At 43.7% G+C, this 26,876-nt stretch overlaps 1 protein-coding gene across 2 annotated transcripts in view; it reads right to left on the reverse strand.

Annotated features, from left to right (window-relative positions):
* The window catches only part of CMTR1 (cap methyltransferase 1), a 43,306-nt gene that overhangs the window by 3,313 nt on the left and 13,117 nt on the right, over positions 1 to 26,876 (reverse strand). For both annotated transcript variants that reach the window (XM_077342180.1, XM_077342189.1), the window contains exons 6-23: positions 24,756 to 24,827; positions 24,304 to 24,398; positions 24,151 to 24,223; positions 23,776 to 23,974; positions 22,886 to 23,004; positions 21,971 to 22,067; positions 20,493 to 20,625; positions 19,636 to 19,815; positions 18,981 to 19,037; positions 17,860 to 17,917; positions 14,976 to 15,044; positions 12,895 to 13,026; positions 12,001 to 12,123; positions 10,504 to 10,595; positions 8,220 to 8,288; positions 6,439 to 6,486; positions 5,396 to 5,508; positions 3,876 to 3,984 (exon numbers count right to left, since the gene is read on the reverse strand). In XM_077342180.1, the coding sequence (XP_077198295.1) occupies positions 3,876 to 3,984; positions 5,396 to 5,508; positions 6,439 to 6,486; positions 8,220 to 8,288; positions 10,504 to 10,595; positions 12,001 to 12,123; positions 12,895 to 13,026; positions 14,976 to 15,044; positions 17,860 to 17,917; positions 18,981 to 19,037; positions 19,636 to 19,815; positions 20,493 to 20,625; positions 21,971 to 22,067; positions 22,886 to 23,004; positions 23,776 to 23,974; positions 24,151 to 24,223; positions 24,304 to 24,398; positions 24,756 to 24,827 (1,838 nt within the window). The remainder of the gene's footprint in view (positions 1 to 3,875; positions 3,985 to 5,395; positions 5,509 to 6,438; positions 6,487 to 8,219; positions 8,289 to 10,503; positions 10,596 to 12,000; positions 12,124 to 12,894; positions 13,027 to 14,975; positions 15,045 to 17,859; positions 17,918 to 18,980; positions 19,038 to 19,635; positions 19,816 to 20,492; positions 20,626 to 21,970; positions 22,068 to 22,885; positions 23,005 to 23,775; positions 23,975 to 24,150; positions 24,224 to 24,303; positions 24,399 to 24,755; positions 24,828 to 26,876) is intronic.

The following is a 26,876-nucleotide window of genomic DNA, read 5'->3' on the forward strand; positions in this document are numbered from 1 at the left end:
TAGCTCCCCAAGCAATTAGTCCATTCTCCCATTTTGAGGATATGGAAAAGTGAACAGGGCACTCGACTGACACGGGTCAGCTGGTTTTTCTCTATTCCCCCACTCCCAATAGCCCAGCACAAGCAGAGTCCAGCACAGTCTTATAGAATCATAGAGTTGGAAGGGGCCATACAGGCCATCTAGTCCAACCCCCTGCTCAATGCAGGATCAGCCCAAAGCATCCTAAAGCATCCAAGAAAAGTGTGTATCCAACCTTTGCTTGAAGACTGCCAGTGAGGGGGAGCTCACCACCTCCTTAGGCAGCCTATTCCACTGCTGAACTACTCTGACTGTGAAAATGTTTTCCTGATATCTAGCCTATATCGTTGTACTTGTAGTTTAAACCCATTACTGCGTGTCCTTTCCTCTGCAGCCAATGGGAACAGCATCCTGTCCTCCTCCAAATGACAACCTTTCAAATACTTAAATACTTAAGTGGTCATCTTCAAAGACAGGAAACAATGTGGGAAATTGGTGAAAATCCCACTTTCTCTGCAGGGACTTACTCAAGAGCTGACTACCCAGCTTGTTGCAAGGGAAGGATGGAAGGAAGCAAATCACTGAAAGAATTGGCAGGTGGAGGCTAGAAGCCCTGGGTTTGGGCAGAGATTTATGCAAGGGACAGAAAAATTATCACTCTGCTGGAAGTCCTGCTTAAAGCCTTGCATTGTGTCCTCAGCAAGATGTTTTTGGGTTTTTGTCTTGAGGGAAGCCAAAGTACTTGGAATGTAATTCTGTGCTGGATTTTCAACAGATCCTACATCATGATGTAGCACAGTTAAGGCTCAACTTGGCTGCAAGAATCTGAGCCTACAAGGCTGCAGCTAACTTGTTGGGTGCATTTTTGTAAATTATGCAGTCTTCACAGCTGCCTTCAGAGTTAATATTCAGGCAACCCACACAAGCTTACCTTCTGCTGCCTCCAGTGACTATAAACTGCTGATAAGGTATGTCCTTTTTAGACCACAGCTATGCTATGCTGATATGGTTAGCATTATGGCAGACTTAGCCAGATAGACATGTCTATGCCAGAAGTCACTGTATGCCCTTTATACAATAAAAAGTTTGATACCTATGCTAGTGCCTTAAGAGACAGCTGAACTTTGAAAGATCATTGATCATTTCTGCAGGATCCAAAACCTGCAGCGTTCCTAGTGCAAACACCCTGGTTAGGTCTATAAAAGAAGCTGTTTTAACACAAACAGATGTATTTTTGCCTCAAGTCAAAGCACTGAGTAGAAAGAGGAAATCAATGACTATTGTGTGAGAAAGAAAGAAAAAAAACAAAAAAAACCCAATCACAGTGAAATGTTTTAGGCTTCCAAGAGGGTAAGGGAAATGAAGTAACCTTGCCACAGTCCATACAAAGTCTTAAAGGAGACTTCTGAAAGGTCCAGCAAATAAAATAAACACAGCAGGAACTGCAGCAAGTTGAACTGTTCGAAATTGACATTTTAAACAAAAGCATTTTAAAAAAATCAGAGTGGTACAAAAAAAAACAAAAAACCAAAGCCCTTCCTGGCTTAACTTATTTAGTCAAGAATCCATTCCTAAGCTCAGATTCTTCCTCTTGTTGAAGGCTGCTGTTATGTGGGGGGGATGTTGGGGAGGGGGTGTTGGGGAGAGGGGAACACACTGGCTAATTGCCACAGACATAGCAGCCATCGAGTCCAACAATTACTGGCGTTTAATATTCACAGTCTACTTAGCTGCACAGTTCGAACAGAGTGATATTAGCATTGTGACAAGAAAATGTATCAGCGTCTAATTACAGTCACATTAGAGCTCACAAATGATAACACAACGCATCAATTATCAAAGTCACACATAAGCTTCTTGCCTTCCCGTTGTTTTTAGAGCTGTTCTTAGGTTTTCTGCCAAAATGCTGTTACAGGAAATATGCACATGAGGATGGGCAGGGGAGAAAATTCCTGACTTTATGAAGAAATGTGTTTCTTGGTGCCCTCATAGCAAGCTGATAAAAGAAAGTTCAAAAGGTTCCCACAGAGTCTCACTACCCAAGAGGGACAGGGAAGTTTCTAGAAGCCATTTCCAGGACATTCAGAGCTAAGAAGCAGGCTTGCTTGCCTTGGTGGTTTAAAACGTTCCAGTGAAAGGGAAGAATGAAAAAGATGCAAGTCTCTCTACTGTTTTCTAGTCAGAAAAGGTGAAACAAATTATTTCCTTGAACACTGCAGGAAGAGTCTTCTATGGTCTTTAAAAATACAGAAAGATGGAGCAGTGTGGGTATTGGCAGGGAAGAGAATACTGAAGATACAGAACAGTAAGAAAATGATTAATGCATAAGAGAGAAGAGGTCACATGGGAAGTTTCGAGACAAATGTCAGTCAGGCCCCTTCTTGTGATGAATCCAGCTCATGGGCAAGAATCCAGCCCTCCTCCCCAGAGAGAACTTTTGGGAGGAAAGGAGTTCTCCTGTGCTGTGTTCTGGAGGAAGGGAGAAGAACCACCTGTTTTTCTTTACCAAATGCAGAAGCAAATGGAAGAGTTGTTTTACTCTCTTCCTCCTGAGTTTTGAAACAGACAGCAGTGACAGGAGGCTGCTTGTGCCTTCTGCGTGGCAGAAGCCAGTGTAGTACTGTGGTTAAGAGCAACGACCTCTAATCTGGAGAACCAGGTTTAATTCCCCACGCCATGTGTAGCTAGCTGGGTGACCTTGGGCCAGTCACAGTTCTCTCAGAGCTCTCTCAGCTTCATTTGCCTCAAGGGTGTCTGTTGTTGGGGGAGGAAGGGAAGGCAATTATAAGCCACACTGAGATTCCTTTGGTAGTAAAAAGTGGGATATAAAACCAACTGTTCTTCCCATCTTCAGTCTCTGCATGGACCATAGGACCTGGGTAAGAGCAAGTTTTATAATGACCACACAAAGCCTGTTCTGTGCCCAAACCAGAATGCCTGTGTGCCCTCAGACACCTTTGCAAGACAAATGGCATCTATAGATCCCCTAGTACTTCATCCCAGAGTTACTATTTTAGCACTTGTCTGCCTATTTCTAGGATCATGCCATAGGCAAAGTACAGGGCAAATGGAAATCATCTGAGCAGCAGGGACAGCTCCTCCACAGAGGTGGCACGAATCCCCAGGGGTGGCTAATGCTCTCACAGCAAACCACAGAAAGCCAAGAACAAATCTGGGGGTCCCATGTGGAAGACTAGGGAAGGGTCTAAAGACAGAATGAGGGACTAGGAAGAACTAGAGACTAAAAGCACAATTCTAAACAGAGCTATACTCTTAAATTGCTTCATTGGACTCAGAAGGATGTAAAATGAACTGAAGAGTAGAGGTTGAAGCTGCAAACAAAAAAAAATTCAACAGGTGGCAGAATTTATAATTCATGGCTGAAGACAAAAGGGATGAGAATTATTGCAGTCAATGCAAGACAGGTTTAAATAGTAAGAGTTCCTTCTAGTAGCAGAATCCAAAACCTGGAAGTTCCTTCATCCACTCACAATAGACTGTTTAGATTAAACTGGCATTGTTACACTGTACTCCTCACTTTTCTGTACAAAGAATACTCTGCTAGTTGTCCAAAACTGCTGCAAATACCCAGCGTATATCTTCTTTTACCCCTCCTTTTCCCATAGTATGCTGCCTTTTTCTTGGATTCCTAACCACTTTCTTCCAATGCCACTAAACTAATCGCTGGACCTTACAGTGACATGCATTTCTATGTTTTAACGAGTTTTAAACCTATTTAATGGGAATTTGGGGAACTGTAGTTTAGTGAAGAGGCTAGAGATCCCTTGCAAACTTCAGAGTCCTCTAGTTTTCCTCCTCCTGTATAAACTGCAAGTAGATGCTTGAATGGTACTCACTGAAATGGTGAGACAGATTCAGGAGGAAGCTCATATGTTGATTTCAGTGTTGATTTGTTGAAGAAAAATTTCCTGTTAGAATTTTTGCTGATTGCCATGGTCCAGGGATCTTTGAAGAAAGTCAGAGATCATATCAAGATCAGAGGCATAATAAAAGTTATGTGTTTAAATTCATGATCTAGAATTCTAAATCAAGCTATCTAAGTTTTGTTACTCCCTCCTATCATTTCTTTCAAAAAACCCTACCCATGGCTAAGCTGGCATCACATATGCCCATGGAAGAATAAGTGTGAAAGAAGAGAAAACTGTTGGCTAGGTCCTATACTTCCTTTTTTCACATGCAGTAAACATCCTTAGACTCAAAGAGAATGCTGGGCATTTTTTGCCCACTTCTCTCTTGACAGTGGCTTTTAATCTGCATGTGTCTCCCAAGCCCAAAGTTGACTGCTGAGGGCAAGACAAGACAAGAAACATGCAACTCCCTCACCACCTCCCGTGGCAGCTGTATAGGACCAATCCTGTGATATCTAAGTCCAAAACCCACAAGTCTTTTCCTGAAACAATCTAGAAACAGGAACAGTAAAGTGATCGGCCTCCTGCTTATTAATCTTTCCTGCTAAACCCCTGCTGACTGTGCACTGTGTGTTGTTCCATTCAACAAATACTCTTTCACAAAGGAAACATCTCTAAATGATGGTACACACCTTCTTCTAAGGACAGTTTCCAGGGCACTGCTTTCTCCCAAGAACCCATCACTGGGACGGTTTAAGAGATAAATGACTTCATTTTGGCTTGGTAATATGTTATATGGAACAGCAGTGAAATTCACACAATGCAAAGAAGTTTTGTTCTTCCAACAAAGCAGAGCGCTGAAACTCCCCAGTATGTCCCCAGTACGTAGTGATGGATTAAAATAATGATTAGACAAATACATCAACTGCAAATAGCAATGGCTATTAGCTAAAAATCAGCATACAAGTCAACCCGAAGCTCCAGATGGTGGACACAGGATACTGAATGAAACTGGTAACTGGCCTGCCCAGTGTTCTTATTCAACCCATTTCAACCGAGTTAGAATGGCATTAGGAAAGAAAGGGCACTAGAACACAAATTTGGCACTGCGCTAGATAAGATAGCTCTGGGGAAAAGAAAAGCTATGGGGCGACTGGGAGAGATGCAGACCTGCCACTGCAATAGGTTCCAAGAAGTCTTCAGCAAGCACCTTGAACTGCTCTTTCACAAGGAGGGAGAAGCTAGCCAATTCTCAGCCCTCCTCTATTTCTCCTACACAGCAAGCTCCAGGTTACCTCAATTAGGATGCTCAGGCAGAGACAACGCATAGACACATCCAAAACTAAGAAAGCCCAAAGAAAAATACCACTCATTGTAGTTTTGTTTTAAAAGAGTGAAGCAAAAAAGAACCAAAGATGGTCAGGATAACTATTTGCAAGCAGGAGACCACCACCAATCCAAGCAAAGTGCCCCGACCTTGTATTTGACATTCATAGAGGAGGACATACCACTGACAGTCCGGACAATGTACAATCCTGTGGGTACAAAGTGCCTATCGTCTCGGCCAGTGTACGACAGCCGTGGTATTCCACCTGAACTCTTGATGATTTTCATCTCTAACCTAAGGACACACACACACCGCAAAAAAAGGGAGTAGGGATGTTTACACACAATGCAATGTAATAGGTGTAAATCTTAAATCAGCAATGGATTTTGAGAAATCCATTACAGCTTAGTAGCTGGAGCAAGGAATTTCAAGTCCTGGTTCAGCCAAATTATTGTCATATGACACATAACAAGTCAGACCACTGGCCTATTAAGGCCAGCACTCTGCAATGAATTAAGATAGAGGGCACCTACTATTTGATCTTTTTAACTGAAAATACCAGGGACTGAAACCAGAGTCTTCTACATAATGCTGTACATAAAGCCATTGCTTTTCTCCAGTGCAATTTCAACTTATGTTCCCCATCCAAAATGGCCAGCAACATTTCGTTCAAAGGAAGAGTTGGGAAGATGAATAAAAGCAGGCCTTTAAAGGGACTTTGCACTCCCAAAAGTGGTACAGAAACAATTTATTTCAATGAGACATGCAGAATAGACAGACCCAGTGGAGGCTTTCCAGAGTTAAGGGAAAGTAGCCAGAACTTTTATGCACGCCAAGACAACAGAAAGAACAGGATATTATGATGGTTGCCTGTTTCACCACAATCTATTGACTCCATTATGCAAAACATCATTGTGATAAGCTTTAAAAGAATAGCCAAGCATTTTCTCAGTGTGCAACCACTCGTGCAATACTTATCTATGTCACAAAGAAGAAAAAGGAGACACAAAACTCTGCAGGCTTGGCAATAACGATGCTGGAGGCTTCAGACTTGGCTAAGCCACCACATTTCCTTACTCCAGCCAATATGCATATTTTGGGCAAGCCACCATCTCTCCCTCCCCACCAATTCAGAATTTAACAGAATAGTCTCTGAACAGTCTTTTCTAATAAAAACAGAATCTTCCTTTTTCATTCGACTGAATAAACCCTAACAGGACTTACCTTAGGAAAATCTTTTCCATGTCCTCTAACCTGTACACTTCTTTCACTCTGTGAGAAAACAAACCAGGAAGTTGAATTATATGCAGGCCCAAACTCACCTAGAGTAATGTAAATCAATGGTTCTCAAAGGGAAGATGAATGATGAAATGACGTTGTTGACTCTATTTTTACAAACCTTATTAATTGTTTCACTATTCAGGACTATATCCTAAGCATGCACTGGAGTGCTCAAGAGTATCAAAAGCTTAGGGAAAAATATCCAAGTGAACACCAAAAAACCAACACTGGTTGTGTTCATAAATATAATGATTTCAAAGTCCATTGCTTCTACTAATCTGAAAAGTACAAGTTAGCAATACCACTAGAGCCCTTGGATCATTCCCATTGTCTGAACTGAAGACTCAGGTAAATAAAAACAGATGTTGCCCTACCATGAACTATTTCTGAATTACTATTTAAAACAACACAAGTGATACGTGCCTAGACTTGCAGGCCAAACTGGTTCAATGGTTGAAGCAGAGCTGGTTGACATTAAATCCATCTAAGATGGGATTCATCTGGCTGGAAGTGTATGGACTGATTCCCAAGGGACTTTCATCTCCTGCGTCTTGATAGGTTCCAACTTTCATTAGTGGATTCTGTTAAGAGCTTGGGGGTCTGGCTTGAGTCCTCCTTGTCCTTGGATCATGAGGTGTCAGCAGTGGCAAGGATGGTGTTTTTCTATTGGTGCCAAGCTCACCATCTCCGTATCTGTCTCAGTCTGATCTAGCTGCACTCTACAAAGGAGTGCCCTTGAAGGAACTCCAGAAACTACGGGCAGTACAGAACACACTGAAAAGATTGCTGACAGGTTCTTGGAGAGATCCTATCTGTCCTGTCTTGAAACAGCTGTACTGGCTGCTGACTGGGTTCTTGATCAAATTCAAGGTACTGGTGATTACCTTTAAAACCCTTCATGGTCTGTGATCTTCATATCTGAGAGACTGCCTCTTCAAACATGTTCCTCCCCCCCCCCCCCCAAACTTGCATGCTTCATTTCACATTCCGCTTGTGGTGCCTGGCCCCCTTGGACATTTGCCTGACGTCTACAAGAAGGCCCTTCTCTGTGGTGGCCCCGTCAGCTGGCATATCATACACAGGTCCTGTGGGACTTATCCAAGTCCTGCAGGACCTGCAAAACAGAGCTCTTCTGGTTGACTTTTGATTAGTTCGGTTGAATGTATATGGGCTGCTTTTTGGTTTTATCTGGATTATGTTTTTAAAAAACTGAGATTTCTAAATGTTTTAACTGTTGTTAGCTGCCTTGAGACCACCTGACAACAAGAGGTAGCATATAAATGTAATAAATAAATAAATAAAAATGTGCTGCTGAGCAGCACATTCATTCAAATTAAATTTATTCGCAACGAGGGGAAAAAAACAGATGGAAACTGCTCTACCACATGGCATATAAGTAGTATGCTTCCAGGGTAACTCTTAATGGTCAACAAATTGCTTTTTCCTATTCTGGCTCTGCTTTCCCTCCACTGAGCCCACAGGAAAAAATGGAGACCCACAGAAACAGAATATCTTTGATCCACAGTTTTCTCTCCAGGTCATTTTGAACCTAATGCCCTCGCCTGTGGATTGATCAGAAAAGACTCTTTCGGGGAAAAGGCTCTACCTCCCCACAGATGACTCTTGCATTAAGGTGCTAGTTGATCATAGCTCCACTGCCCACCACCGCATATTTATGCATCACAATCCCAGACAGCAGCAAAAATCCAAGAAGCCTCACTCACCTGATGGGGTTCATATCTGGCCGGCTAGGTTTAGACACCGCTTTTACAAACTTCTCTGCTAACTGTATTCTAGAACCCAAGGAAAAGAGTTGTGCAGTTTCAGTACAACTTCAGCAGGCAGCCAACCAGACATAGTTCACAAAAAGAGAAGCACAAAACCCAAGAAAAGAAGAGTTGGTTCTTATATGCCATTTTTATCTACCTAAAGGAGAATCAAAGTGGCTTACAGTCGCCTTCCCTTTCCTCTCCCCACAACAGACACCCTGTGAGGTGGGCGAGGCTGAGAGAGCCCTGATATCACTGCTTGGTCAGAACAGCTTTATCAGTGCCGTGGTGAGCCCAAGGTCACCCAGCTGGCTGCATGTGGGGGAGTGCAGAATCGAACCTGGCTCACCAGATTGAAAGTCCATGCTACTAACCACTACACAAAGACGACAGCTCAATCTAAATCCTCTCTGAAACTTCTCAATTTGTAGCCATCCAGTCAGGATTCTGGGAACAGAACATCTACGGAAGCATGCACAGACCAATGAGGCATAAAGTGAGGGAAAACACAGGGAGATGTGCACCTGTTTGCATTTTCTCAGTTAATCAGATCCTTTCTGGTGCTTTGTGTCTACTCTAGGCCCATTTTAGGTTTGAATGACTCCAAATTAATGGGATAGTTTTCTCTGCCATACGCTTCTCTGAAGGGCACCAAATGGAGATGTTGGATTACTACTCTTCCTTTTTCAAATCCAGGGGGCGGGGTGTTAGTGGCAGACTAGGTCCAGTAGACTGTAAATGCCTCCCCAAGTGACAGAATGGCCCCCCATACCATGAACAGAGAAGTGCTTCATCTATTCCTAGAGAAGCCTACTCTAGAACCAAAAGAGCTGAATGATTACTGTGTAGCCTCAAGTGAATGACCCCCCCTTCAGGGATTCCTGAATGAAACAAACTGTTTTGGTCCATTCCAAACTGGTTTCAGGCCTAGTCGTGGGACTCAGAAAGCTGGGTTCACCCTGACAGATGACCTATGATGGAAGATGGCTGTGGTGGCAAGGTTTGACAGGTGAGCCAGTTGCAGCCATTTCGGGGCAGGGATTATCCTGCTGGCACATGCCCTAGTAATATACAGATTAAATTACTGCAGTGTGATCTACGTAGGGCTGCCCTGGAAGAAAATTGAGCAACTACATTCCATTCCACTTAATATTTCTGGTAAGGGCTTGGAGGAGGAATGTGTCTCATGGCTTAAGTGCCACTCAGCACACCCACTGAGGGCAGCTGTCCTGCTCCTAAGTGCCTCCTCCTCTAACTGGCTTGCCTGTCTGTTCAGCAACCAGCCAATCACCTTCCATCCCCCACCTCTGACCACCCCCTCCTCCTTCCACTTCCCTCAGAGGCTGCAGATCCCTGCCACATGAGAACAGCCCCTGCCAATGAGTTCCATAACAGCTGCCTGCAGCCTTTCCAGGTCCTGGGAGGAGGAGGAGGAGGCCGTCCGCAGAGTTCTTCTACCCCAACCCCCAATCTAGCACCTGTTGTATTACTGTTGTATTCCTAACTAGGGACTTGGCCCCTAGTTAGTACAGAAAGCTGCAGCCAGAAGTGAGTCTTAGGGACCATATCACATCCAGCTTGTTCCACCTACACCGGCTCCCAGTTTGCGTCTGGGCACAATTCAAGGTACTGGTGTTGACCTTTAAAGCTCTTGAGGACCACATTCTCACACATAAACCCACTTGTCCCAACTAGTCATCTTTGGAGTCCCTCCTCTGGGTGCCCCTACAGTCAGAGGTTAGACAGGGGAAAACCCTATTATTGTTGTTATTATTAATCTGATTTCCATGCCACCCCTCCCCGCAAGTGGGCTTGAGGTGGTTGACAACAGAACAGCATCCTCAGGTGTGGTGTGAAAATCTTTGGACCTCCCTCCCTAAATAGCCACCAGACTCCCCTATCATCGTCTTCCCCAGCAGGCAAAGACTTCTTTGTTTTGTTTGACATTCCTCAATAACTGTGTTACTGACCACCTTTCCTTGTTGTGCTATGCATATCTGTTTACCATTTTTAACTGAACTTTTCATTTAATATACACTTTGTTTTCATTTAATGTTTTGATGTTTGCTGCCTCAGGGGACCTCATTTGGGTGGAAAGGTGATTCACAAGTGTTTCGAATAAATAATAAAGTCTTCCAAAGCCTAATTGGGGTGGCCAAACAGTGTGAGCTCCAAACTAAAAAGGTTCCCAACTGTTTTTATCAATACCCAGACAAGGACACCTCCAAACTCTACTTGCCGCTGATTGAAATGTTGTTGTCGGACATCAGTGCCGTTCAGCACGAGGGCATCCAAGATGTGGATGGCACTGATTTTCCGCTGTGCTTTCCCCTAGGGAGAGAGAAAGAGGCATGTAAGAAAGTGTGGCTGAATTTTGCAAGAGCTACACATCACATCCATCTCTGCACACTTTGGCCTGTCCATTGGCAGTTTGCCTTAACATAGGAAATGGCTGGATTTTAAATTTTAAAAAATAGTTTTCTTTTTCAGCATATGCCTTCCACCACCCTGCATACACTTCCTTCTATGAACAACACTACAAGTGCATATACAAGTGCTGTCTTCAGCATGAATGTTAACTTCTGTGATGGTTTCAGTCATTTCCAAACCATGGAGTAAACCACCGGCACATGGTATCTTCTAGGAGGATTAACCAAGCAGCACTGCAGGCCACCCATGGTTCATATGAAGACAGGCAAAATCCAATCAGTATGTCCTCAGAAGAAGACTGGAAACTTGTGAATTAAACTCAAGAAGTGCTGGTGGGGGGACTAGAGGAGAGGTTCACCTTTCAGCCTCTAACAGTGACCAGTAAGATGCCCCAGTGAAGCTCCTGAACAGGTTGTGATGGAAAGAGCCTTGGGAGCTGGTATCCAGAGGCCTATTGCTTCACAACCAGGAAATTCCATTCCTACTTGACAGTCAATGAAAGACTTGTTTAGTCCTTTGGAAAGTGATTTTTGCTAGCAGTCATTACTGCATCCTGTAGCAGCAATGTTTTAAAAAATGTAAGCATTGCATATCACTGATCTCAAACCTCCTGTGAATCAATTCCACAACATTACTTGGACTTTAATATTTATAGATTCCTTAGGCTGTTCATTATTTTACTACTTTTTATGTTCCTCTATCCTAGTCTGAAAATGTTTCCTCAAAGCATTCTGGATTGGGCAAATAGTCCACGAAGCTCTACCTGTGTCTTTCAATGCAGAGTTCCAAAAGCTATAGAGGAACCACACAATTCTATCGTAATGTAACAGCTTATATAAAGAAAACACATTTGCTCCTAAGTGACCATGTGGCCGATAATCTTAAAGCAGCTTTTGTTACACAAGCTTTGAAATGCAGTAAGCAAAGAATGACTCAACCTTCACCTAAATTCAACCATTTCCTCAAAGGAGAGTAATGACAGCAGCACAAGCAAGTATCTTTGAAGAACAAAAACCATTCTGTTTATCAGGCAACTATAGAGGAGGCAGAGAACATCAATGCAAAACAAACTGACATCTGATATTTGCAACTCGGAATTATAGAATCACAGAGTTGGAAGAGACTGGCAGAGTCATCTAGTCCAACTCCCTTAACAATGATTTGGGGAAGTCCAAATCATGAAAGGAACTTAAACACCACTTAACAGAAGCTTCAGCTTGGGAGGTCCCTCCTCCCACACGTTAAAACGAACGAAGGAGCCCATGGAAGACATTCCCTCCCTTCTGGAGGAAAAACAATCTCTGACCTCTCCTTTCAGCTCATGAACGATCTCCACAGACAAAAGGGTGTCCCTTGGCAATTCAGTTTTTAAATCCAATTTTGTCCAGCGATCTGACGGGCGACCATCCCAAGTATATATCTGAGACTTCTGCATGGAAGTGAACAGGAAGGCAGACAGGTTAATAATCAAAGGAGTTCACACAGAGGAAGCCACATGCTCTTGAGTACCACTAAGTTCTAGGACTCCACACAGAGAGATTTTCACGGTGGGCTCTAATTTATTACGAAGCATCAAAAAAGAACCACACCTGCAGTCTGAGAAAGAAACACTGATTATTTCAGCTTGTTTAACAAGCTTTTCTCCCATCCTTATGGCATACTCTGAAGCTCCCCAAAGGGAAACAAATACAGAATGACAAAATTGAGCAGGTTGTACTTAGCTTGAAACATTATCAAAAGGCTGTCTAAAGAGGTCTGCAGATCAACTAACCACCATGATACCATCGCTCAGAAATTTACCTGGTGAGGACGCCTTCTGTATCTACTCTAGAAGGCCATTTCAGAGGACTAGACCTACCACAGAGGAAAGTGTTGCTGTATGCAGGCACCACAAAGAGAAGGCTGCTTGAGAAACGCAACCAGTATATGGAAGCACACTGGAACATGCAGTTGAATAAGCATGAGGGCCTAGGCCATGAAGGCTTTAAAAGTAATAACCAATGCTTTGAGGTAGACTCAGAACCAAATAAGCAGCCAGCGCAACTGATACCACACTTGCAGTCTTCTCCCAAAGGATAAAGAGAAACAGGCAATTCAGTGTTTGATTTTTGGTCTTGATGTTTTAATTCTATTAACAGTTCAATTCCTAAACCTGTATTTTATTTACTTATGTAATAAATAGATGGTTATCACCGCTTACCCCTAGCCCTAGAAGAAACTTCTGTTCACTTCCAGATACCATACATCTGTAGTCAAACACTGACCGGAGCTTCTCCAAGGTTTTTGGATTGAGAGGGGTTGGCTTGTAGCTGAAGACCCCTATGTCAGCACCCTGAAACAAATAAGGAGGAGCGAGAAAAATGATGCTCTACAGGTCCACTACGTCAACTGACATTCGTTGTATTTATTGACTTCATTATGCTCCACTTTTCTCCATCCTGCCCTCCTCCCTGTGAGGCAGACCAGGCTGAGAGAGGGTGACTGACTCTCTTATTCCACTTAGCCCCAACAATTCTGTTATGAATATGCATGCTATTTATCAGTATTAACCATTCCAAGATATTGCCATACTTTTCTGCTGGACAGACTGAGGCCCATTCCGCACAAGGTTCAATGTTGCAAATTGCTTTCGGGAAGAAAAAACGGAATTTTAAATAGTGGAATTCGGCGTAACGCATACCTGCCTTTGTAGTGGAATCTAGTTACGTTTCAATCTTTTCCCACAGGTTTCTGGTCTCAGCAAAAATCACTAGAAAGGAAGCGATTTTTTCCGTGCTTTGTCCCGCCCCTGGCCGTCAAATCAAACGAGCAGCCAGTAGGCGGTTGTTACCATGCTCCGGAAAAGCTCTTTTGCCTTTAAGAACAGTTTAAAAAAAAAAAACACACGTTGCAACGAATATGCCTTGATTCCTTGCTTCCCCCTAATGTAGACACTCATCTAGCTGGCAGCTGGCGTGTGAGCTGCCGATTCATCGTTGCCACGCTCCCCCGAGTGAAAAAAAAAATCCCCCCCCCCCATGTACGGGCACGATTTTTGGCTGAAAATAAAGGGAACTTGCAAACGGAGCTGTGTTGTGCTTGGTGACTTGAGGGGAGCTTTAAAGCAGCTCTGTGGAGGGACTGCAGCCGGAGAAGCCTCGCTGGGTGAATGAAGGCTCGCCGATTCATTGCTCTCCGCTCGTTCCGAGAAAAAAAAATGGCGATCGCTTCGCCGGAAGTTCAGAGGAGAGAGCCAGGGGGAGGGACTTTGCTGAAACCGCAACAATGGTAACGCACAGAACATTTTCGAAACTGTTGCAGATTGTTTGCAAGAGTGTAGCGCTTTCCAGAGGGTGAATCTACTTTTTGGGATTTCCCTAGAAGTGCTCCAAACACACTCCTGCTACATTAAACTTGTGCGGAATGGACCTGAATGTTTTGCTATCTGAAGCGATGACAGGAAGATATAAAGATACCCAAGCAACTTATAGCTTTTGTCCCTGCTCTGATAATTTCACTGAATCACTGGCTCATGTATTGTTTCAGAGTAGTAGGTTTTACAGTCAAGCATGCCTGGATTTACTGGAACCAATTTTGGCAGATAAGGAACTGTTTTCCAAGCTGAAGAGTCTTAAATTGTTATTGGCTAGGGTTGACCAAAGAATTGCTCTACTAAGTAACTAAGTTTTTGTCCTCTGCTATAAAAAGATGAGTTGAGATCATGTCCTGTGTATCGTTTGTGTTGATAACCTCTAAACCTTTATATTGTCCCATGTACTAGGAGGAATGATAAACAGTATGATTTTGTCACTAATTAACAATGTTTGTTCTGTTTTTGTAAGGATTGTGGGCCATAATAAAGACTGACTGACTGACTCAAAGCAGGGCCATTCTAGATCCTAGTCCAACACCCTAACCATACAATGCCTCTCCTCCTGGTCCAACGCCCTAACCACTACAATGGGTCTCAGAACTCTAGGCACTGAGGAAGAACCATTTTCAATACTCAGTGGTAGCTGGCTTTTTAACTACTTAAGAAGCAATGCTAGCACAACATAGCTTTCAAACAGGAGGCAAAAGAAAAGATTCATGTTGGGGGAATTTAGGGAGTCTCTTTCTCACACACACATTTGCATACTTCATCAAAATATTAGAGTGTAACCCTTTTATAAAGGACATATTCATGTTGTTGAATTTAACAGCAGCTGACATAAAGCTGGGGAGATATGCTTGCATCTTTGATTTTATGGATCACGGGCAAGTGGTGGGGGGAATGCATTTTGTCTAAGTAAAAGGCCTCACCTGAATCAATTCGAAGAACTTGGACTTGAGATCAGAAGAAGATGGAGCAACTCGGGCCTGGTTTGGAATCTAAAGCAACCAAAAAGCTGATTAATCCAGATGGATCTGGCTCTCACTTTCTACCATATCTCATCTTTTGCTGTTACCCCATGCATGGGTAAATGGCACATATGGGAAACAGAAAAGGCAAACTCAAGTTAAAAGAATATTAGAAAGAACAAAGCTCATGAGTCTGACTTTGTCCTGAGGCTATTGTCTAATCGAAATTTCCTAGGATCGTGGGGTTTCCCAGTATTTTTGTCCTCCCACTCTTCCTTCCTCATGAATGACGGGATCCCACAAGCAACTCAAGAAAAAGTAATGGGGGGGGGGGGTTCAAGCATTATTACAAGCTACCTGTGCAGCTTTTGAACATGTCTGTAAAATATCCAGCCAGCTTTGGCAGTTCACTTAAATGTAAATAATGGAAACATCCGTTCCTTTTCTCAGAAATAAAATACTTTTCTCATGCGGTACATAATTAGCCTATAAAATCCCCACATTCCAAGAAGGATCAAGCAGGGAAAACAAGTTGAGATTTTTCTTCCTCTCAGCTCTCAGTGGTGAAGCCCACTGTAGCATCTGGCACCATCTGCAAGGTAGTTTCACCAAACAGTTATTAAAAGTTTGTCTTAGGCCTACAATGGAGTCTGAAGGACTCCACAATGTTCTCTGAAGAGTGAAAATAATCACCGTTTGGAGACTGTATAATTATGAAAACATTCTATTCACTCCCATCTATTCTTCTAATTTAATTTTACTCACCTTCAATATGAGTTTCATATCCTTAAATTCTCTCCTAGGTTCAAGTGCATACACAAGGGAACGGATTTTTCCCACCTCCCTCCAGCTGAAACAGGTGGTGGTAGCAGTGAACAGGCCATTGGACTAAAACAGGGCAGGCTTCAAATTGGAGGGACACACACATACACACACACACACCACCAGTACATTGTTTTGATGGTATGCAGAGCATCTGGTATGCTGAAATCTAACATTCGGTGTGCAAATTATGGCTGACTATTATATAAATGCACACAATGTAAGAATATCAATCTGAAGGTAACTACCGTATTTGTCGGCGTATAAGGCGACTGGGCGTATAAGGCGACCCCCCAACATTTCTTCTCAAAGCCGTGAGCCCAGTGGGGGGGAGCCGCCGCTCGCCGCTCGCCGCTCGCCGCTCGCCGCTCGCCCGCCGCTCGCCCAGTGGGGGGGGAGCTACCGCCGCTGCTGCTTGCCGCCGCCGCTCGCCCAGTGGGGAGGGAGCTACCGCCGCCGCCGCTCGCCCAGTGGGAGGGGAGCTACCGCCGTCGCTGCTTGCCGCCGCCGCTCGCCCAGTGGGGAGGGAGCTACCACCGCCGCCGCTCACCGCCGCTCGCCCAGTGGGGGGGGGGGAGCTACCGCCGCTGTTGCTCGCCGCCGCCACTCGCCCAGACTGAAGTGCACCCGGCGTATAAGACGGCCCCCCCATTTGGAGGCATGTTTTTTAGAGGAAAAAAGCCGTCTTATACGCCGGCAAATACGGTACATACAATAAAGGGGGGGAGACTCAGACTTCCTTAATTAACTCCCCTAAAGGGTTTATTTTATTGAAGAGGAGGGAGGGTCAAAGATGGACAGAAAGACTCCAGTTTGAATACAGATGCAATACTTTAAGGAAAGGAAAACTGGCAAGAAATATGGCACACAGTAGTTTTACCAGTTAATGGGTAAGTCATACTGAGATGGGAACACTTCCTTGTTCCAGAGATGAATAATTGGATGAACCCAATGAACCCTTCTTTTCCTAGATTTCTATTATGCCTGATATGCTTCTGGGACGGATGTATCAAATATGAATGATAATATGTATTATGTGAGCTATCCTTTTAGCTTAGTGCTAATTAAGATTTCCATCCTTGAAATCGCTACAATTAACATTTTTGTTTCAGGTATAATCCTGAACTTCAAAAAGCAGAAGGCAAATGGGAGAGATTTTGCTCTTCTCATATAACATTAGAAGTCAGAATCAGCTAAAGCAACAGAAGGGCAGCAAATTCCAAACAGACAGCAGGAAGTTCTACATACAACATACAACTCATTTCCAGAACATCCTGATGGCCCCCAGTTCAGTCAGTCAGATTCAGAGTCTGTTGGTGGCTAACAACCACGGAATCTCAGTCCCAGGGGACAAACCAAGGGAGGAGGGCTTGGAGGCTCGCTGGGGGGCACCTGACTTGTTACAGTTAGCAGCTGGCTACTGGACCCATAGGGCTAGTGGCTCGATCCTCCGCCACAGTTCTCATCTAGGAAACCAACAGTCTGACTAGGATCTCCAAACACAGAGCCCCAACCATGCCTCGCTGCAGGTAAGGCAACCCACTCTGAGAAGGAGTTTATTTTGTCCCTGCTTGGGATGCAAGACCCCCTTACCTGGAGCAGGGGCAAAATAGAAGTGAAAGGGAGATACAAGAGAGGCACTGTGAAGTTCTGTTCTGTGCAGGAAAGGCTGAGGGAATGTTCAGCCCAGTGGAGGCTGAGAGGGGAGATGATGGTTCCCTTTAAGTATTTAAAAGGTTGTCACGTGGAAGAGGACAGGGAGTGGTTCTTGTTCACAGCCATAATCTGCCCATAATGGGTTTAAACAACGTGTAACGGTACCGGCTAGATTTCAGGGAAAGAAATTTCAAAATTAGAGTAGATCAGCAGTAGAATCAACTGCCTAAAGAGGGGGGGGCGCGCTCTCCCTCACTGGCAGCTTTAAAGCAGCAGTAGGACAGATACTTATCCTGGATGCTTTAGGCTGATCCTGCAATGAGCAGAGGGTTGGACTAAATGGTCCGTATGGCCCCTTCCAACTCACCCCCCAGAGACGGAGACATTCTTTTCGGATGTCAGCTTGTCGTGGTTCACTCAAAGTCCTAGGAGAATTTAAAAATATATAAATATGTACATTTTAAATGTTGTAGAACAAACAGATTTGAACACACAAAAATATATATGGCCATAATCAAAAGAAAAACAAAATCAATGTGACATACTAGTCATGACTGACTACCCACTGATTTCAACAAATAAGCTCATCTCACTTTCTGCTGAATGGCGCCATGGTGTTGCAAGTCCCTCCCATGCTTAATACTGGGGAACATGTGCAAGATGCAAATCAAATGAACTCATATAGCTGCCTAACCCTGAACCAGACCAGGCTCAGGACTGTCTATTCTGACTGGCAGTAGATCTCCAAGATCTCAGTTCAGGATCTTGCACATCACCTATTCCCTGATCTTTTCAACTGGGGATGCTGGGGCTGGAGTTTGTACCCTCTACGGGCAAAAGCAGATTATCTACCACTAAGCCACAGCACCTACACCTTCAAAAGGAAAGCTCTAATCAGTGAGCGTGACTTCATAACGCCTTGAAAAATAGCAAACAACAACAACAAGCCTTTACTAGCATATAAAAGTACAATATAAGAAGGGAAAGTGAAAAAGGATCCACTGCTAGTGAGAACAAAGGCAAAGATCATGCTTTAGACATAATACGTTCACGATTTCTCATGGCAAGGTGTAAAAACTTTGCTACTGGTTCAATTATATCAGGGTTCTGGGACGTCAAAAGAAACTGAGTCTTTTGTTCATCCGAATGCAGTTCTCTTTTACACAGCAGTAAGTTAAGAAATTTGGCTCGGATCGAAGAATAAAATGGACAATGGAAGAAAACGTGTGTAATTGATTCTATACAGCATTGTCCACATGGGCACAACCTAGCTGAATACAGGATATGTTGAAATCTCCCATATAGAACAGCAGAAGGTAGAGCATTTGTTCTAGCTAACATGAATGCTCTACGCTGTTGTGGGATGATTAGATGGTAGAAGTATGCAGCTAGGGGCTGAGAGCTTGGTGAGGAAAAAAAAAATAGCACACCTGAAATCAGGCCTTGCCCAAAGGAACATACTTCAAAAACGAAAACTGAGATACTCACGTGTCTTGAACAAAGGAATGGATTTTGGCCAATGCTTTGATCTGAGCATTACAGTAACTGGAAAATAAAACAGGTCTTGTTTTAGAATGGGTTATTTACCATCAAGACTCGACATGCTATTTGAAGGCCTTGTAAACCTCAGCAACATCAAAAATAACCAAGGGCACAATGTCTGGCACATTATAACCAATTACACCACCACAGCATTGTCAGAGAAATAAGAAAGATGTCATTTATATTTGCTTTTCAGAGTAGCAGTTTCAAAAGCAGCCGCCTATTTTGGGGAGTTAAGCTCTCACCAGAAAAAAGATATAGCATTAGTACTGCTGCATGTACAGAATATGAGCTTGTTAATTCTACAATACCCTGATCGTCCTACTACTAATTCACACAGTATAGCAAAACCCAGAAAGCAAGGAATATGAGCTGTGGGCTCATTTGGGTATTCCAAATCTGAACACGGAGAAGAAACTAGGCCACCTTGCACACAGACCTACAATGCAAGTAGGCCCCTGAGAGAGAAGACTCTTGTGAGAGGGCAGCATGGAGAAAACCACTCACAAGAAGGCTGCTGAAACCACATGCCCGTAGCCCCACCCACCACCACCACCTGGCACAGATCCCAGCTTCTTCTCCTCATTGCCCTTGAACTCACCTTCCATTTGACTGGACCATGTAATCGTAGAACTCATTGTCACCCTTGATTACTTCCTGGGGGACAACAAGATTGACATCCTGGTCGGAGTTGCGCAGTTGGTTGAGTTTTATGTTCACTGTGAAAAGATAGTCCCTCACCTCCTCAATGCCCGACTTCAGTCCTCTGCATACCACATACCTTCAGGGCAAGAGAGAAACTAGTTACCCACATAAGATGAAAACCCTTTGATTTATTGTGGAGTGGGCCTGATTTGGCAATGACTACAGCAAAGGTGGTAGGCATGTTGTTGGGCGTCCTTCTTATATTGTTATTCTTCAAGATATTCAAAAGGATGTAAAAAGAAGAAACTGCCAGAATTTCCATTATTTAATAAGAACTAGAGTTGTACTCTGCCTTGTTTTGCTGTCTGTCTAAATTGCAAGTTTGTGTTTCTTTGTGAGCTGTTTTAAGTCCCCAGTTGGGACAGAAGTGGGATGGAAATCAATAAATTACCTGGCTGCTTTTCTCTACACAAAATAATTGTCTCTACTTGATGCGACAGCAATTGTTGACCAATTACAATCTGATCCACCAACAAATTTAAAATCTTGAATTGCATTAAAGCCCGTTTGCTAATGATTCACAAAAGAAAGGGTTATGACATTAAACAACCCAAAAAACAAATAGAAAGTGGTTAGTAGTCAGTAGTCTTTGCTGCCCTCTAAAATACTTTTCACTCCTCTAGCCCTTCAAACAGTTCTCCCCAGCCTTCCAGGAGAGGTTCCTTGCCGTAGACTTTGCATAAGATCTGCAGATACAGAATTCCTAGCATTTAATGAAATAACTACTTCAATCTCGACCCATCTCAGGCTCACCTCTCCGAATTGGCAGGACGGCTCGTCACAGGCTTGAAGATCGACACACGCTCAAAGCAGCAGTAGAGCAAGTATATCAGGCCAACACTGAATGGTGTGAACAAGTCAAAGGTTTTGCAGACAAAGTGACCTCCTAAAAAAAACACAAACAGAAGTTAGCAGCTCACAAAGAATAAGAGAGAAGAAAAAAGAAACTTTTTAAAAACTTTTTAAAACTTTTTTCACTACTTGAAGGAGTCTCAAAGCAGCTTACAAACACCTTTGCCTTCCTCTCCCAACAACAGGCACCCTGTGAGGTAGGTAGGGCTGAGAGAGCTGTAATAGAATTGCTGTGTGAGAACAGCCCTAAAAGAACAGTGACTGTTCCAAGGTCACACAGCTGGCTGCATGTGAAGGAGTGGGGAATCAAGCCCAGTTCTTCAGTTTAGAGGTTGCTGCGCTTAACCACTACACCATGCTGGCTCTCGCTGAGGCAAGAGGTACAGTGTTTATTATTTAGCAGATCTATATCCCACCCTTCCTCTGAAGTACATGTAGGGAGGACTGGAGTTGACCACCTCCCATTCCCATAACTACATGTGAAACAGGTTAGGCTGAGAGCATGGGCTCCTGTCGAGGCTATGTACGCAACAAGCTTTGTGACTGAGGAGTTCCAGCAGAGATTCTGTGGCCTTGTACTGAGTCATGCTGCATCTATGAAGATCAACAATTGCCCAGGTTCTCAGGTTTATCACATCAGGGAGGGTAACTGGTAAAAGCAACACACCCAACTAGCTAACTGGGCATGGGAAGAGAAAGGGAGTGGGCACGGAGTTGGAGACACAAAGAAACCTGATGAAAACAGTGCAGTGAGCAATAAAGAGCAGGAGAGGAACAACACAGAGAATTTCTTTCGCACACAAATAAAATGCTGGCAAACCAAGCATGGATGGAAGGTAACAAGAACACATTTCAGAGGAGCAAGACTGGAGAATGACAGCTTGACTCTAAATAGTTTATTCAAAGCAGAACTTGTTACCTGGGCAATATGTTTAATATTACCAAAGCTCCAACCTTGGAAGTGCCAGACTTCAGACATTTAAGCAGAGTAAACATGAATACATGTTTATAAACAGTCAGACTATCAGCCTCTGAAAGTCACTATTGCCTTTGACTGGCAGCTGCTCTCCAGAGTCTACAGTGGAGGTTTTTCATATATTCTACTGCCCAATCTTTTTAGCTGGGGAATGGAATTGGAACAACCTGAATTCAAGATAGATAGTCTACCACTGAGCCACAGTCCTTGTCAAATGTCCCTCCACCCCAGCATCCAAATATTTTCAAAAACTCATTCAACTGAGGTAGATAATCCGGCTCCTATTTAAGAAGGAATGCCAGCTATAATGGATAAAGACCAGAATATGGGAACAAGAGGACCTTATCTCTTACAAAACATCTTCAAGAGAGGAAGACAGAGGAAAAGAAAGCGCTATAGTCACCTGTCCGTATAACAGAGAGTCCTGTGAGGAACTGGCAAAGTGTCAGCTGTTTGCTTAGAATTTCTTGGATGTTTTCTTGCCCCTCAACAGAGAAGCCCTGAAATGCAGATCAAATGAACAATAATCCTTAGAACAAATTTACCCATTCTGTATAATAAATAATTCATTTCACCTTATCATTAAATCCTCATTCCCAAATCACTACCACCACCACAGGAAGGGGAACTCTGAAGTTTACAGTTTTGTTGCTGTAAAAACTAAGTGGAGCCTTTTGCTCATTATTAGTATACAGTCTGTACCTAAAATAAATAACTGCAAAAGAATTCACGGTGTAACAGGTATAACAATTAGAGATCATGAAAATTGCTGATATTTATACTCCGCTTTCCTCCTTAATAGGGACACAACCTCATTCTCCTCTCCATCACTTTATCCTCACAACAACTCTGTGAGGTAGGGTTAAGAAAAGGAGTGAATGAGACAAGATCACTCAACCAGCTTCCACGGCCAAGTAAGGATTCAGATCTGGGTCTCCCAAGCCATAGTCTCACATGAATGCACACATGCCTTAGACTGAATCACACCATCAGTCCATTCAAAGTCAGTGTTGTCTACTCAGATTAGCAGCAGCTCCCCAGGCCCTCATGAAGAGGCCTTTGACAGCACCTCCTGCATGGTCCTTTTAAACTGGAGATGCCAGGGATTGAACTGGGTCTTCCTGCATGCCAAGCAGATGCTCTAGCACTTGGCTCATCCAGCATCCTAAACTCTGTATCATCTCCAGAAACTCTTTTTCCAATGAGCTCAGGGCACCACCACATTTACAGTGAATGAAGTATCACCACATGCACAAAGCAGGATTGCTGTTAGTCTTAGTGACTCAGCATGCAAAAGGTAAAAACAGGAGAAGCCTACCCCATCAGCCATCAAGAAGTGCACCCCCTTGCGATCTGTGTTGTCCAGCACAAAATTCTGGAAGGCGGTGATGTTTTCAGGACGGGTGATGTCCCCGTCTCCCTCAACTCCTCCTTCACCTGTGGGTATAATATGTCCCTGCAGTCACTGGCCACAGAATAATTTCTAAAGCTTTCCTACCACTTTGATTTTATGAAGCCTTTAATTCAGAGAAAGCATTCTAAGAGGTTGGTCTGCACCTTCTACTCTACTTAGCGGTTTGAAGCCCGTCTCCTGCCGAAACAGCCTCTTCCAAACTTAAAAGGCTCCCCAGCCAATGGAAGAGCCCCAATTTAATAGAAGGCTCCTCAGGAGGGAACAGCTTCCTCCGGCCAAAGGTTAGATGCTGCCCATTGTGATTCTGGAACTGTAAAATGTTGCTGCTTCTTCATATTTTATCCTCTTGACAGTTTTTAGGTGGACAGCATCCATTATGCCACGGAGTGTCCAAACTGTGCCAGGGAGTGCCGTGGCAGCAGGGATTCATGGTAATAGTAGTCCATGGACATCTGGAGAGCCACAGCCCCCCCCCCCCAAATTATAGTACAGAAATGGTATAAAGTGGCCACAAGTCTGGTTCCTGCCTGACTAGAATATAGAACAGAATATTTAATTTCTATACGGCCCTCCCCCTTTGGGCTTGAAGCGGTTCACGCAACAGTACCAAAAACGGCAGCGAAATCTCACCTGACATACAAGACAACATGTAAAATACCTCCAGGCTTGTCCCCAAAACCATTACGGATGCAATAAGGCTACTACCCAACACACAGAAGTCTTTCTGCTCATACTGAACATGAAATCCATGCTTAGGCTTGAACATGCTTCATGTTTATGCTCGTACCACATACCATAATAGGGTTCAAAGAGTTCACTGGAGGCAGCATAGAAATCCTCCACTTTGAAGTCGTTTGGTCCCTTTAAGGTCATCCCAAAGCCCTTTGCGTGCCACTTCTTCCTCCAGAGGACATACTCTGAGAAGCCACCAGGACCAGCACAGACGTCAGCAAAATACAAGAGTTCTGCACCGTGTTCCCTGATCAGAGGCCTCTGCAAAAGGAGAAGAGATTCAAGCACCCTTACAGAAGCCTCCAGCCATCCAAGTCAATAATTACACCCACCAGCTACTTCCTGGACCAAAGGTTTGAAAATGAGAAATGAGGATTTTCCCACCCACTTCTTCATTCAAAGGCACTAGTGATTTTGAAATATAGAGAAACCCTCACCCCATGAGAATCCTTGGGATTTGTAAACATGTAGTCGAAAACATAGTCTATGTTTGCCATCTTCATCGCAGCTCTGTGAAAGTAAGATGGACACCTGTTAGGAGCCTGGTCTACGTGGGTCTAAGAGCTGCAAAGCAAGGAACTTCCATTGACCTGTTTAGGAAGAAGGCTCCCCGGATCATCTCATAGGGGTTGGATCTTGTACGTGCTCGGCGCATCTCCTCTCCATCCAGCTCATCGAACATGGTCTATAAAAAGAAGGAACGGGCCTGTTCTGACAAGGAAGACGCAACCAGGCAGGATACTTTCAAGCTCCAAATATCTTGTTTTGGCCTTAGTGAAGTACAGCCAGTACAGCCACTTAGTTATGAGAAGCAGAGATGGTCTAATCATTCCACAGCCCAAGATCAACAACAATTATAATTAAACTGTCAGTAGAAAATGTATTCATGCTACAGAAGACTTGAGGGGGCAACCACAAAGGAAGCCAAAATTATTTCTTCTAGCCCAGATCATTATTTTAGGAAGAAAGAATACAAAGGCTTGTCTTTGAGCAGGATCTCTCTCTTTGGTTATATCACCACCCTCTTACAGAGGACATTCACCTTGCACTGCAGCATATTGTGCAGGAGTTCTTCTCCACAAAATTCTGTTTCATCTTCAATTACCAGCTTCTTCTACATAACAAAAAGGAGAAAACATGAATCAATGAACTGAACCTGCTGCCCTGTTCACAGCCAAGACATCTCCCAGCACACACAGGTGAACGCTGCAGACAAAAGAATCCAGGATCTAGAATCAACCTCACAAATTCTTTCTCAATGGCACATGGAGCAGCAAAACAAGGAAGTATCATTGCTGCTTCTTTCTGTGCCTGGAAAGCAAAACACAGCAAATAAAAAGAGAGCATCTACTTCTCCAATCCTTGGATTCTAATAAAGGCTGATGCCAACACAACAGAGCAAATAGCACCTGCTCAGACTGAAGCTCTGTCCTCCTTGTTTATTTACTTCAGCTATGCCCCAGCTTCCTCCTAAAGAGTCCCAATTTGTTCTCCATATTCCCTCACAAAACCCCTGAGAGGTAGGTTAGACTGAGAGTGTGTGACTGGCCCAAGATCACCCTTCAAGCTCCCATGGCAGAATGGGAATTTGAATACGTGTCTCCCAGATTTCATTCCAATCTTTTACAACATGCACTCTGTTCGCTAACAATGCTGGCACAATTTACTTTGTCCAGTACAGAAAAGGCTAGTTTCAGTAACCCCACCAATGCCTGCCACAACTGACACAACAAAAGAAGATTTTCTCCAATTTAAGCAGCAGCCTATTTTATTACTATTAAAAGATGCAGAATCATTTGTAAGGTGGCTCTGTGTTGAAGTGCTGCTGAACGCCATAACAGGACTGGGACTAAACTGTAAAGAGAAAACTGCTTGTGACCAAGGGTTCTGCATGCATAGTGGTCTTCTCCCACTTGTAGCAAATGCTGGCAGCAGATACTAGCATGCAGATCCAGGCCCCCGCCTGTCAGAGTAGAAAGTCACAGTGAAGAGAACTGTTACATTTTTATCTTGCCCTTCCTTCAAAGAGCTCAGGACAAGACATGATTCTCCACTCCCCATTTTATCTCCAAATGTGTCAGGAAAGTTGAGAAGGTTAACCAATGAGTTTCATGGCAAGTGGGAATATGAACCTGTGCCTCCCAATTCATAGTTCAACACAATCTTATCCACTTTACCAAAGGGGTGTGCCATACATCCTCTTCAACCTGAAGCTTCCCCATATATGGGGGCTGGGCTTTTAAAAAGCATTCAAAGAATACTCTTTCTCTAAGGCAAATTCTCCTGATTTTCAGTAGATTATCCAAGAACAGCTGGAGATCTTCACACCCCAAGCAGAGGCAAAAGTTGGCATATTTGCATCTCAAGCAAAAGTGGGAAGGTAAGCTCCGTATAAAGTATCACAACAGAACATCAGCAATTGCCAGCAGATAATTAAGAAAAAACTGCTGGCATCCAAGAATATTTTTTGCTTTCTGTTGCTGTTTACAATTCTGACTACGCTGCTGCTTTTCAAAGTGTAACCGTTGTAAAACATACCGACAGAATGTTATACAAAACTATAATCAAAGCCCGTTGCAGCTGTAAATACAACAGGCGCTGGCATGGGGGGAGGGGGGAGTTTCCTGTTTGGAACTGTTGGTGTTTGAGGCAGAAGCTCCTGCCCACCCTTGGACTCTTGGCATTGTTTGACTTGCTGTTACCTTTAATGTTCTATAATTATAAAAGAATTGGCCTGACTGTCCATTTTTGGCACATGTAATTCAATAGATAATAAAGATGAGAGACTCATAAATGCAGTTTGGGCATGATTTTGGGAATTCCAGAGCTCAAAATAAAAGGCAGGGCAATACCCTGGCCCAGATTATCTTGAGACAAACTCCTGTACTACCCGCAATGGCAGGCATAACTCATCAGAAAATAGTGCTAAATGTTTGAAAACAGGTCACAAACTCAAAAATGACCATGGAAGTTGCCAGACCAAAAATGAATGGAATTAGAACAACCTGAACCAGGTCCAAACATGTAATTAGAGAGGAAAAACCTGTCATTTGTTCCTAATAGAGCCCAAATCTACCATGGAAGGCAGCTTTCTCAGCCCTCCCCCCACAAACGCAAAGGCCTGGTGTGGCCTGCTGAAGCCGTGCCAGACAGCCACCCACCC

The sequence above is a fragment of the Paroedura picta genome, chromosome 1 (genome assembly GCF_049243985.1).
Source record: "Paroedura picta isolate Pp20150507F chromosome 1, Ppicta_v3.0, whole genome shotgun sequence".
NCBI classification, from domain to species: domain Eukaryota; kingdom Metazoa; phylum Chordata; class Lepidosauria; order Squamata; family Gekkonidae; genus Paroedura; species Paroedura picta.